A 12,186-nucleotide genomic window follows, 5' to 3' on the forward strand; every position below is an offset into this window, starting at 1 on the left:
AATACAGAAAACAATGCACCCAACACTGAACCACGGGGGACTCCACTAATAACATTAGTCCACAAAGATCAGTGTCCATTAATTACCACTCTCAGTCTGCTGCCACTCAGCCATCCTTTTATCCAAAGCAGCAACTTGCCCTTAATCCCATACTGCTCCAATTTGTAGAGCAGTCATTTATGTGCAACAGTATCAAAAGCTTTCCTGAAATCCGAATACTGTATATTATATCAAAATAATTTTTTGCATCCAGTTCCTTTGTGACCATATTGTATTATTTTTAAATTGTAAAATTATATTGTAAAATTATTTTTTGCATCCAGTTCCTTTGTGACCATATTGTATTATCCAATCAAATTGGTCAGACAAGACTTCCCCTTAACAAACCTATGCTGTGTCTGAACTATAACTGCAGTCTTGTCTAGATGGTCCTTCATTACTTCTAGAAGTTAAACTAACAAGTCTGTAATTATTTCTGTCACTCTTTAATCCCCATTTGTGAATTAGGGATACATTTGCACATCTCCAGTTTGTGGGGACCTCCCCTGAATCCAAGGATGCTTTCATAATTGTGGCTAGAAGTTTGCTTACTTCCTTTTCTGCCTTCCTTAATATAACTGGATTTATTCCATCCACCCCAGATGCCTTATGTTTAACTTCAACATTTTTTCTTCCACTTTGATCTCCGATATTACAAAATCATTTAACTCTCTATTATAGTTTGATATACTTCTGGCCTCCACTTCCGCACTGAATTCCTCTTGTGTGTGAATGTAGATGCAAAATACTCATTCAGTTTGTCAACTACCTGAGTAGGATCATGAACAGTCAAACCATTGATATCAAGTGGACCAATCTGATCGATCTCCTTCCTTCTAGAGTTTGCATGAGTAAAGGAGTCTTCGCTGTTTTTCTTTGCATCCTTTGCCAAAGATTTGTCATAATCTGCATTTGCTAGCCTAACTTCCTTTGTGACTTGATTAGAGACTAGCTTACATCTGCAATAGGCTTCTGTGTCGCCTGATAATTTGTATGCATCCCATGCATTTTTCTTCTGTGCCACAAGTCTCGTTAGTTCATCTGACTTCCATTTCAGTCGAAACCTTGAACAGTATTTGTTAGTTGGTATGAAAAGCCTAGTAGCTTCCAAGATTAATTCCTTGAATGCTTCCCATTTAGAATTTGCTGTTGGTAACATCATTAGTTGGTCCCACTGTATAGAATTTAAAAACTGTCTGAGACCAATGTAGTCATCTTTACGGAAGCAAAAACCCTTCCCTTTACTCTTGATGGTAGTTATATCTTTAAGTAAATCCCACATCGGTACACTGTGATCACTTCCACTGAGTGGTTTCTTTATCTGCAAATTCTTAATGCATGAATAATCACTGCTGATAATCAGATCAAGGGTGTTACTTTCTCTGGTTGCCTCTTGAACATGCTGTTGTAGAAAACAGTCATTACCATTTGTTATGTATCTCATTTGATGAGGACATTGACAGATAAGACATGATGCAGTCCTGGACTTTTTGTGAACTCCTTTGTCTAATGGAGTTCACAAAAAATGTGACAAAGGAGCTGTCTAACTATTAACACACTAAAGCTACAGTTTTGCACTTGCTACCTTATAATTAGCTTGACTTAATATAATTAAATTAAACCAACCACCTAATCTGCCATTAGATAAATTAACATAATCAGTATTCTAGGTTAGTATACATAACTTTTATCAAGATTTATGATTTATTTAAGCCTGAAATGCCCAGATATTCATCTGGTCCATCAATGTCTCTCCTGTATTCAGAGACTACATTAATGTCTATACATCATGTGCCATTATTGAAAGAAATAAACTAAATATTCCCACATATAATCCTTGCATAAAAACTGTTTCTTTAAAGTTAAATTAATAATGTTTAACTGCATGTTTTCAAAGAAGTAATTTGTTTATTGATTCTGTAATTTTGCAAATACGTACATACAGAACATTCAGTATATCAAACTATTACTTATTTTCAGGCACCTGTGGAATTCTGTTATCAAGTTGGTTCTGAAAAGGCAAGTAAAAAAATGTTCAAATTTGTAGTGTGCTTTTTTATTTTTTTATTTGTCATTTAAGAATTTACTTGATAATAGAATACCAAAGTGGATTCAGAAATTTCATCAGTGAATAACATACTGAATATATATTATATTGAATGTTTTGGATGTAGGGTTTCTCAAAATTCCATGATTTTAGCATTAGCATTAGTAGAGGCATATGATGCAAGAAAGCAAGCTTATTCAGCATCAGCAATAAGCTTGCTTTCTTGCATCATATGCAAATGTAATTTGTAAATGACTTGGTGCTTCCAAAATGCAGAGTTAATTTAATCTCATTTTAATTGTTAATTTCCATATTGGTTGTTTCACTCAACATCAGTGCACAATCATATTATTTATGAATGAATTTTAAATTGAAACTTTATGCAATTTAGTATCTCCTTCAAGTATTACCTTTATATTTTCATGTGAATTTAATGCTATGAACATGTAAAAGTTGATAGCACTTGGAACTCGTAACAAACACTTGAGTATTGAATGTGGGTTGCACTTCTGACTCTGAATATGGGTTGCACTTCTCTTATATATTAAGTTAATATATAACCTAAGATAATTTAATATATAACTTATCTTAAGTTATATATTAACACACTAAAGCTATATATCATTTTGTAGCAAACATAATATGCTTATTTTCATAAGACTATTGTATATGCAGTCATGCTGATTAGGGAATGGAATTGCAGTTATTACCCTTTCATGTTAATATTCTCGGCTGGCCTGTGAGTGCTGAGTAAGTGGTTCATTTAAATGAGAATTGTGGTATCTTGCAGGTATTAATTCTCTGGATTGTGACTTTTGTTTTTATTTTTTCAGTGGTATAATGATATATGCAGTTTAATGTTTTGTGTAATGCAAACATATTTTCATTTAAGTTTAAAAATTAATTTACATTAATTTGTTTAAATTAATAAAGTCTTTGTATTATTTCACATAGTAGACTTGACTTCTTGACTGCTATCATTTTTTAACATTATAACTCTTGATTAGGAAATTTTTTTTCTTTTGTTATTGTTCTTATTAAATTCTACAAATGATTGCTTATAAATACTGGATATTTATTTGGCAGTTAGGTATGGCTTCTCAGAAGACAAGGGTTGCTGTGATTGGATCTGGAAACTGGTAAGAAGTAGTTTCACCTTTGTTATCCTAAATCTGAGTTTTAACTGAGGTGTATTTTAGTTACTTACAAAGAACAGTGCAATAAAATATTTTTACTCTTCTTGTTATGTCCAGGTCTACAAGTGTAGTATCCTGCACACTGTGGATTCAACAGTGGCTAATCAGTCATGCTGTTTCAAATGTGACATTGCTTATTCAATAAGTAATCAGTGGTGCTGCTGACCTGCTCATCCCCTTTTGCATCAGTGGTTCCAAATTCCAGACAGCTGACATTGGAGTCTGATACCTGTCTGTGTTATCTTTTTTGAAAATGAAATTTTTTAAATTTATTTTTGTGGTAACTCCAAACTTGAATTTTTATCAAAATTCAACTTATCATGCAAGAAGAATTAATATGCAAGCTTTGTGCTGCTTATGAAATTAATGTGCACATAAATGAAATTAATGTGCAGCGTGCAAGATCTGTAGCAGATGAACTAAGATTAGTTTGTGAACATGAAAGGATTGAACGTGAAAGGAAAGCTGCTTCATAAGCAGCAACTTATGAAAATTTTCATTTTCATAAGTTGGCCGACTTGTTTTTTGTAGTGATTAGAATTTTGTAGTGATTGATGCATTAATTTTCATGCCACATTTTAGCAGGATGTAATGTATGTTACAGAATGAATTAAAGTATTTTTCAATTCTGAACAGACTTCTAGTGGTAAAGCTAATGAAAAGGTTGTGAAAAAATTTGTATTAAAAAAAAGTTATTCTGGTTACATTCTTTTCATAAAGGTTTGAAAAATTTATAGAATTTGCATCGTACAGTTATTAAAAATTGCAGTATTAATGTCGTGATGCTTGCTCTGAAATAGGTTCCTATAGAGTTGTATTGTATCACAAAGTACTTGGTGTTTTCCTATTTCTGTGCTGTCTGTGTTAATCAATGTTAATTTCAGTAACCACAATGCACTGTACTTTCCATTGGGAGATAACCCAGAGAACAGTTCTGACTTGAAGAGATCAAATGAACATGAGGGTTCTAAACTACTGTTTTTTTGCATTAATGTTATTATAATACAAATGTCCAAATAATGGCAGTATAGATTAGCGGTATTTACCAGGCACTGACTATAGCAACTAGGGGGAAAACAAATCAACCCTCAGTACTGCCTTTCAAGGTCAAATGATGTTGTCTGCATTTCCTTTTCTTTTTTTTTTTTTTTTTTTTTTTCTTTTAAGCCTGTGTGTGTATAAATGCATGCATAGCTGTCAACTCGCTGGGTTTGCAAATGCAGACAATTTATTTCTTTATTATTTATTTGTTTATCTACCATCCTAACTACTTAGTTTTTCTGTCTCTCTTGCCGAAAGCAGTAAAACTAGAGCTTCACTATTTAATTATTTTTTGTTAAAAGTTTCTAAATTTCTGTTTTGAAGTTTTTTTTGTTTTTTTTTTTGCCTCTAATTAACATATTGTTATCAGATTTTGCATGAAATCTGTAGAATGTGCAAACCAAATGATACATTCCATATTAGGTGCATCATTTAAATCATTTTGTTTTTGTTTTGTATGTGGTGTGAATCTAAACTGATTTAGCAATGTCTTTCAGTAAGATAAAGATCTTTATGGCAAAAACCATTATTGTAATATCCTATCATAGCTGTAGGGTAGGCGTTTATAGATTACAATGATGATGCAAATAAAAGGAAATAACAAAAATAGAATAAATGAAAGAAAAAGTAAAGGATGAAATAAGGAAAATTTACACATGCTCGCTCTCTCAATCACTCACATTAAAATTTGATTCTGGCCTTGGTAGAATACAGTAATAGGCTTATCAGTATACACCACATGCCAGAGAAATTTGTAAAACATACCAAGCATAATGTAAAAATCAAAGATTAATTTAGGGAATGGATAAGTTCCATGGGTCATTTGAAGTCATCTGGCTCTGGGCGATGAGCATCTCTCACCTGTAGACTTTAAGATAAATGAATATCAATTCAAATTTAACAGTATCACTTAAAATCTGGTATTGGTAGCTCTGCTCATGTTTAGCCTGAGTGTAGCAACTCCATCCCATTTTGTATTTGCAACAGATAAATATGTGTAGACTTCATATATCATATGTTTATGTATTTTTTTTTTATAATAAAGAACTTTTAATATCTTAATTTCAATGCTTTTTTTTATTTTATTTTTTTATTTTTTTGGTAAGTGTCATTGATGACGAAGATGGAGTTTAGTACGCAATCATTATTACTGGATATTGGATAGTTTGTTATAGTTGTGTATTGCATTTGTTATTAAAAGAAGTCAATGTCAAGAGCTTGTGCTGTAGGTAGCATTTGCATAGGAGAAATCTTTTAATTGTTGCCACCAGCCATGCATTATTAGTTTTGGCATTTAGTCTGATAGTACAGAGTGCAGTTCTGAATGGATCTATTGTTTGTATATGCAATGCACTCCAACAACTAGTACAGTCAAATATCAGTATAATAAATTCATGCATGTGAACAAAATATTAATTATAATGAAATTTTATTATAGTGAAACAATAAAAAAATGTCAGGATAATGTTATGTATTATAAAATAATTGTAATGAAATTTGCTTATTAAATTCAATTTTAAATTTTTTTAATGAAAAATTTAACTTTTGTGTTTTAACATTAATTCTTCCAGAAAAAAAAATTATAATAATCAAACTACAGTCTCTTCAAATGTATAAAACTGTAATAAGAACAACTTCCAGAAGGCATAATGTAAATGAACATAATTTCTGTGCTCATGCGTCATCTACCAGTATGTTTCACTAAATATATATTCTGTGCAAACAACCCAGCCATTTTCTAATAAGACTTTAGGAAGGCAGACAGATCAAAAAATCACTAATCTTGAATAGGCAGTTAACTGCTCAGTTAATAAATCATTGCAGCATTGCTAGATGCTAAAGATTAGATGTTCAAAATTGCATGTTGTATTGTTTAAGGATTTTCTTTTAACAAATTTCATTATAATAGTTATATTATTTTGTAGCAGTATGAATTTTTATTGTACTAAACTGATATTTTTGTTACAGTGATATATGATTTAAATGATTTGTTACAATGATTTAAAATGAAACACTTAAATAACAATGTACACTTAAATAACAAATAACAACATTGTAAATTGGCAGGAGATGGGAAGTGATTTGTTATACTAAATATTGTTTCTGTGGCATTCATTTTACCAAAAATTTTGTCAATAGTTGTGAGAGAGGCGCCTCTGTAACCAGGTGGGCAGGACAGCAGTGCATAGCACATGTTTCTTGATTAGACCAGGGTTCGAGCCTGTAACCACCACATATCCCCAGAGCAATATGGCCTTAGTTGCTAATGCTCCTAAAAGCCAAATAACAAACAAGTTCTAAGAGAAACAGATTCTTAAATTTTCATACTGTACAGGATTGCAAGGTGGATAATTCTACCAACTATATTTAATAATGATCTTCAAATCAGAGGTATGATGCCAAAGAAAAGACAAATACACAAAATTTTCCATGTTTCATAAAATATGGGAAAGGTAATAAAGGGTACTGTATTTAGATGCAACTTTTTAATTCAATTGGTAAGAAACACTACTTAATTTAATTATTTCCAAAAAATAATTTGGCATAAGAAATGTAAAAATACATGAAAAATTTCAAAGTAAAGATGATAGTGTCACTGCTGTTTTAGTCAAAAAATAAAATAAATAAAAAATATATGTGTATATATAGACAAAAAGGTAATTATCAGTGTATTTCGTAGGGGAGTTCAGCTATCAGGTGTAATAACAATGGAAGAATTGAGAGAACCTGTATGCTAAAAAAACAAATTACCTGAAATAAAATGCAGTTAATATAATTATTGTAAGTACCTAAAGCTGTAGGTTCTAGGACTTGAAGGCGCCTCTGTAGCCAGGTGGGAAGGAGCAGCAGTGCGTAGCACACGCTTCTTGATTAGACCGGGGTTCGAGCCCGTCACCACCAAATACGGAGGATGTGGAAAGGTCAGGGAATGACCACCGCATATCCCGGAGCAATATGGCCTTAGTTGCTAATGCTCCTAAAAAAAAAAAAAACCAAACCAAAACCTAGGACTTGAACTACTTCATCTGGGAGTTGGCAGCGAAAATCATAGGAGCCACCACAGTAAGCCAGCTCTCTGTTTCTGTTATGATGTACACGTATACATCACAGCCGACCCAACAGAGACCAGGAGGAATAATAAAAGAATAAATAAAATTTAAAAACTAATAATAATAAATAAGTTCATGCCAATAGAATCCTGTGTAAAAAGGAGATTGAAATATGAAATCTAAGAGATGGAGCAAAATACGAAAACTTACTGTCTGTATGGACCGGAAGATGTTAAAAGTCAGTGATGACTAAAGGAGAGAGCTGAGTGTTCAAGTGCGGTGTATATATGTCAGTTGAAGTAGCCCCGTGGGGTGTGGGGGAAGATGTGAATTCAGAAACAGGAACTGTACCTGTGTGACAGGGAAGTGAGCAATTAAACAGATGAGGCAAAAGCCAGCAGAGGGAGAAACAAAAACTAACAATATAGTGTGGAAAAGACATTAAACTTTGTAATAGAAGAAAACAAGTAGCGATAGTAGAGAAATAGTATCTTGATATTGCTTTTGGCCAGCCTAATTGCTCACGAGAAATAAAATGTAGTAAAAAGAACAGCAGAAAGTAATTTGAATGGAGGTGAATAAAGTAGTGCTCTGGCTGTCCGGGGTTGCAAACCCGTACCACAGTTGGTCCCTGGACGGATGACTGGACAATTGCCTCGTGTTTAAGTCAATAATGGCAATGTTAAAGAAATCAAAATAATATTTTTAAGATCAAAAATAAACGTAAACAATAACGAAGACAGGACAAGACAAATGACACGGGGCATTATGTCATTTGTCTTGTCCCGTCTTCGTTATTGTTTACATTTATTTTTATTTTTGATCTTAAAAATATTATTTTGATTTCTTTAACATTGCCATTATTGACTTAAACATGAGGCAATTGTCCAGTCATCCGTCCAGGGACCAACTGTGGTACGGGTTTGCAACCCCAGACAGCCAGAGCACTATTTTATTCACCTCCATTCCAATTACTTTCTGCTGTTCTTTTTACTACATTTTATTTCTCTGCAGTCGCCTACTTGTTTTCTTCTATTACAAAGTTTAGTGTCTTTTCCACACTACTATGTTAGTTTTTGTTTCTCCCTCTGCTGGCTTTTGCCTCATCTGTTTAAGAATTCACACCTTCTCCCTCCCCCCCCCATTTTTAATTTTATTTTTTAAAGTTCTTTTATTCTTCCTTGTGGTCTCTGTTGGGTCGGCTATGATGTATACGCATACCTTTTATGTGTGCATCATAACAGAAACAGAGACTTGGCTTATTGCAGTGGCTCCTATGATTTTTGCTGCAGATCATCATACGAAGTAGTTAAAGTCCTAGAACCCACAGCTTTAGGTACTTACAATAATTACATTAACTGCATTTTATTTTATTTCAGATAATTTGTTTTTTAGCATACAGGTTCTCTCAATTCTTCCATGGTTATTACACCTGATAGCTGAACTCCCCTACCAAATACACAAATACACTGATAATTACCTTTTTGTCTATTTTTCACTATGGTTGCTGGTTTTTTCTATGTTTATCATAGTACCCCAGATCCATAACCCAGTCTTATATATATTTTTATAAAAAATTTTAAAATTAATTTCTCATTCCTCTTTACTCAGACTTTCAGTAATTTCGTTGCATTTGTATCATTTTATATATATATATATATATATATATATATATATATATATATATATATATTTATTTATTTATTTATTTATAATAAAAAAAATCCAGAACAGCCTCCTTTCTCAGAATTATATTATGAGTTATGCTGTTGAGTGCACTTTTATCGCCCCCCTTATTTCTAGATATCAAATTTTGGCGAAGGTAAAGAAAGCTAATACGAGAACAACAACAAACTTACCAGTCAAACTGGTTTCCTACTACCGCAGTTTCTCCCTGCATTCTCAGTAAACAGACGATGCATGTTATTGGTAGTGGCAGTAGAAGTCGATAACTATGTATTGGTTAGTTTTTTTCTCATTATTAAAAGCAGGTTATTGGAGTTCATGAGTGTAATCCTGGTGGCTGAAATTTACTTACAGGTACACCCTCCACACTGCCTCAGTCTTAGGGTGTTTATTCCCCCTTCCCACTGTTTTAAAATAGGAAAATGACTTCTACAGATGGTGCATGGTAGTGGCAGTAGAAGTAGTTTTCCTATTTTAAAACAGCAGGAAAGGGGGAAGAAAACGCCCTAAGACAGGCAGTCTGGAGGGTGTACTGATGAGTAAATTTCAGCCATGAAAACACTCATGAACTCCAATAATTTGCTTTTAATAATGAGAAAAAAACTAATCAATACATCGTTATCAACTTCTACTGCCACTACTGATAATGGATAACACGCACCATCTGTTTACCGAGAATGCAGGGAGAGACTGCAGTAGCAGGAAAGCAGTTCATCCGGTAAGTTTTCCGTGGTTCTTGTGTTGGCTTTCTTTACCCTAGCCCAAATTTCAAGAAAAATTGTGCGGTTATGTTTTAACTTTAATAGTATTTACTTGTTGAAATTAGTAAATAAAAAAAAAAAAAAAAACATGATTGTAACTTTATTTTTGGACCCTTATGTATACAGGGTACGTCAATTAAAAGGCACCAGGTCTATTGCTATTTCTAGGTTTAGGCCACTTTTTTTCTGGACCATCTTTGTGATATTTGAACTGAAATTTTTGAATTTGATGTTGAAATTAGATGAAGTGTTACCATTTAGATTTTATGATTTTTTAAATTTTGTGTAATCAGCAGTTTTTTTTCTCAATAGGAAATTTTGTTCCCCACTTTTGGTTTAGCCTAAAAATGTCATCAGTGTACTTTTGAAATATTCAAACTGATTTTATTGAGAAAGGTAAAAAAAAAAAAAAAACAATCACCACCACAGTTATTTGTGATGCTCACTCTTTAGGATGCATATTGCTGGGTAGAACTGCTGGCTCTGAGGGCAGGTTGCATCACCTCACATTATAACCACCGTGTTTGTTTTGTTTTTACTTCAAATAAAATCAGTTTATGTTCATTTCAAAAGTATACCAATGGTGTTTTAGGCTAAACTGAGGGCTGGGAACAATTTTCCCATTAAGAAAATGCCAATCGTTGACTAAAATTAATTTATCAATTGGTAAAACTAACAAATTTTAAGTGAATTAAAATTTGTTAGATTTTACAATTGCTAAATTTAAATTTCTAAATTATTGTTAAAAATAATTCCAGAAAAGGGGGAAAAGTCTAGACAATAAGCAATCTAAAAATAAATAAGATTATATTTTGGTGCCTTTTAATTGAAACATCCTATATATGAATATACTTGTTTATACTTTATTTTGCTTATTATTGATTTACTTAGGTTATGTATCAACTTATTAAATTCACTTTCAAATTAAACATATCTGGTATAAGCCACTTATGATTTTTTATTTAATTAGGGGTACTGCAATAGCCAGAATCATTGGAACAAATGTCAAAAAATTTGATTATTTTGAAGATGAAGTAAGAATGTATGTATTTGAAGAAGAGGTAGATGGAAGGAAACTCAGTGAAATAATTAATACCATACATGAAAATGTTAAATATCTACCAAAGTATAAAATTCCTACTAATGTGGTAAGTGTGATTATGTTCCATATATTCACATTCTTGTTTACTTTTCCCAGAACTACTTTTGTTACGAATTATAAAATGGAGTTATACCCTTAAAAGTATTAAATTCATGTGTCATAGCATGCTGCATTATTTTAGTTCTTATGTAATTCTCTTCAGGAGTAACTACTGAAGATAAAAGATAATGGAAACTGAGTGGACAGATATCATAGGATACCTACCTAGTAATGGGTAGGCAAACCTTTCGCCTGGATAAGGGCAGTCACATGGCGAGGCATTGAGTCCTAGTTCATGAAAGCGTTCCACACGTATTTCCATCCATGCTTGCTGCACCACTCTCCATAATTCCGTCACATTCCTGGATGGAGGATCCCAACCTTGAACGGACCTTTCTACAGCATCCCAAAGATGCTCCACAGGGTTCATGACCAGGGAACGGGGAGGCAATTCTATAGTGGTAAAATCTGCAGAATGCTCTTCGAACCATGTTCTAGTCACTATGGCTCTGTGGGGAGGTGCATTATCCTGCTGGAAGAGTCCATTGATCTGTGGGTGCAAGATGACTATGAAGAAATGCAGATGGTCTGCAAGGATGGACACGTAACCTGGACCATTCAGAGTTGCATCTAGACATACCAGAGGTCCCAATGTGTGGCAGTTGACTGCACCCCAGACCATTACCTGCCTGAACAGTTCTTTGTTGACATGACGGATGCATAGCTTCTTGTGGTTTCTGCCAGATATGCACCCTCCTATCTGCTCAAAATAACTGGAAACAGGACTAATTGACCAGGGGACCAGTCTCCAATCATCCAAGGTCCATTGTTAACGTTCTTTCACCCAGTTGCGGTGTAGAGTCCTCTGTCATGTTAGCAATGGGACTCTGGTGGGTCTGCGACTCCCATAACCTATTGCAGCTAATGATCACCTGATGGTCTTCGTGGAGGCATTTCTGGCACCTCCCTCATTGAAGTTGGGGGTGATTTGTTCCACTGTTGCTCTCCAGTTGGCTGAAACAATGTGAGACAGATGTCGATGACCACGTTCATCCACCCCCTTTCTCCACTCAGTGCTGTCCACGATGAGATGTTTTTCCGGAAATAGCATATTCCCGATGCACTCTTGATACTCTCAAATGGAGATTGTGCAATTTCTGTATCACCTCCATGATAGAGTGACCCATGCTTCGGGAATCCACTATTATCTCTTTCAAAGTCAGTT

The 12,186-nt window shown here is 33.7% G+C and overlaps 1 protein-coding gene across 1 annotated transcript in view; it reads left to right on the forward strand.

Annotated features, from left to right (window-relative positions):
* Positions 1-12,186, forward strand: part of Gpdh1 (Glycerol-3-phosphate dehydrogenase 1) — a 77,585-nt gene that overhangs the window by 12,560 nt on the left and 52,839 nt on the right. Inside the window, exons 2-3 of the mRNA XM_090385617.1 lie at positions 3,173-3,225; positions 10,791-10,968. Coding sequence (XP_090241743.1) covers positions 3,179-3,225; positions 10,791-10,968 — 225 coding nt within the window. The 5' untranslated portion in view covers positions 3,173-3,178. The remainder of the gene's footprint in view (positions 1-3,172; positions 3,226-10,790; positions 10,969-12,186) is intronic.

This window comes from Mastigoproctus giganteus, chromosome 1 (assembly GCF_048544385.1).
Source record: "Mastigoproctus giganteus isolate SK-2022 chromosome 1, ASM4854438v1, whole genome shotgun sequence".
Classification (NCBI taxonomy): Eukaryota; Metazoa; Arthropoda; class Arachnida; order Uropygi; family Thelyphonidae; genus Mastigoproctus; species Mastigoproctus giganteus.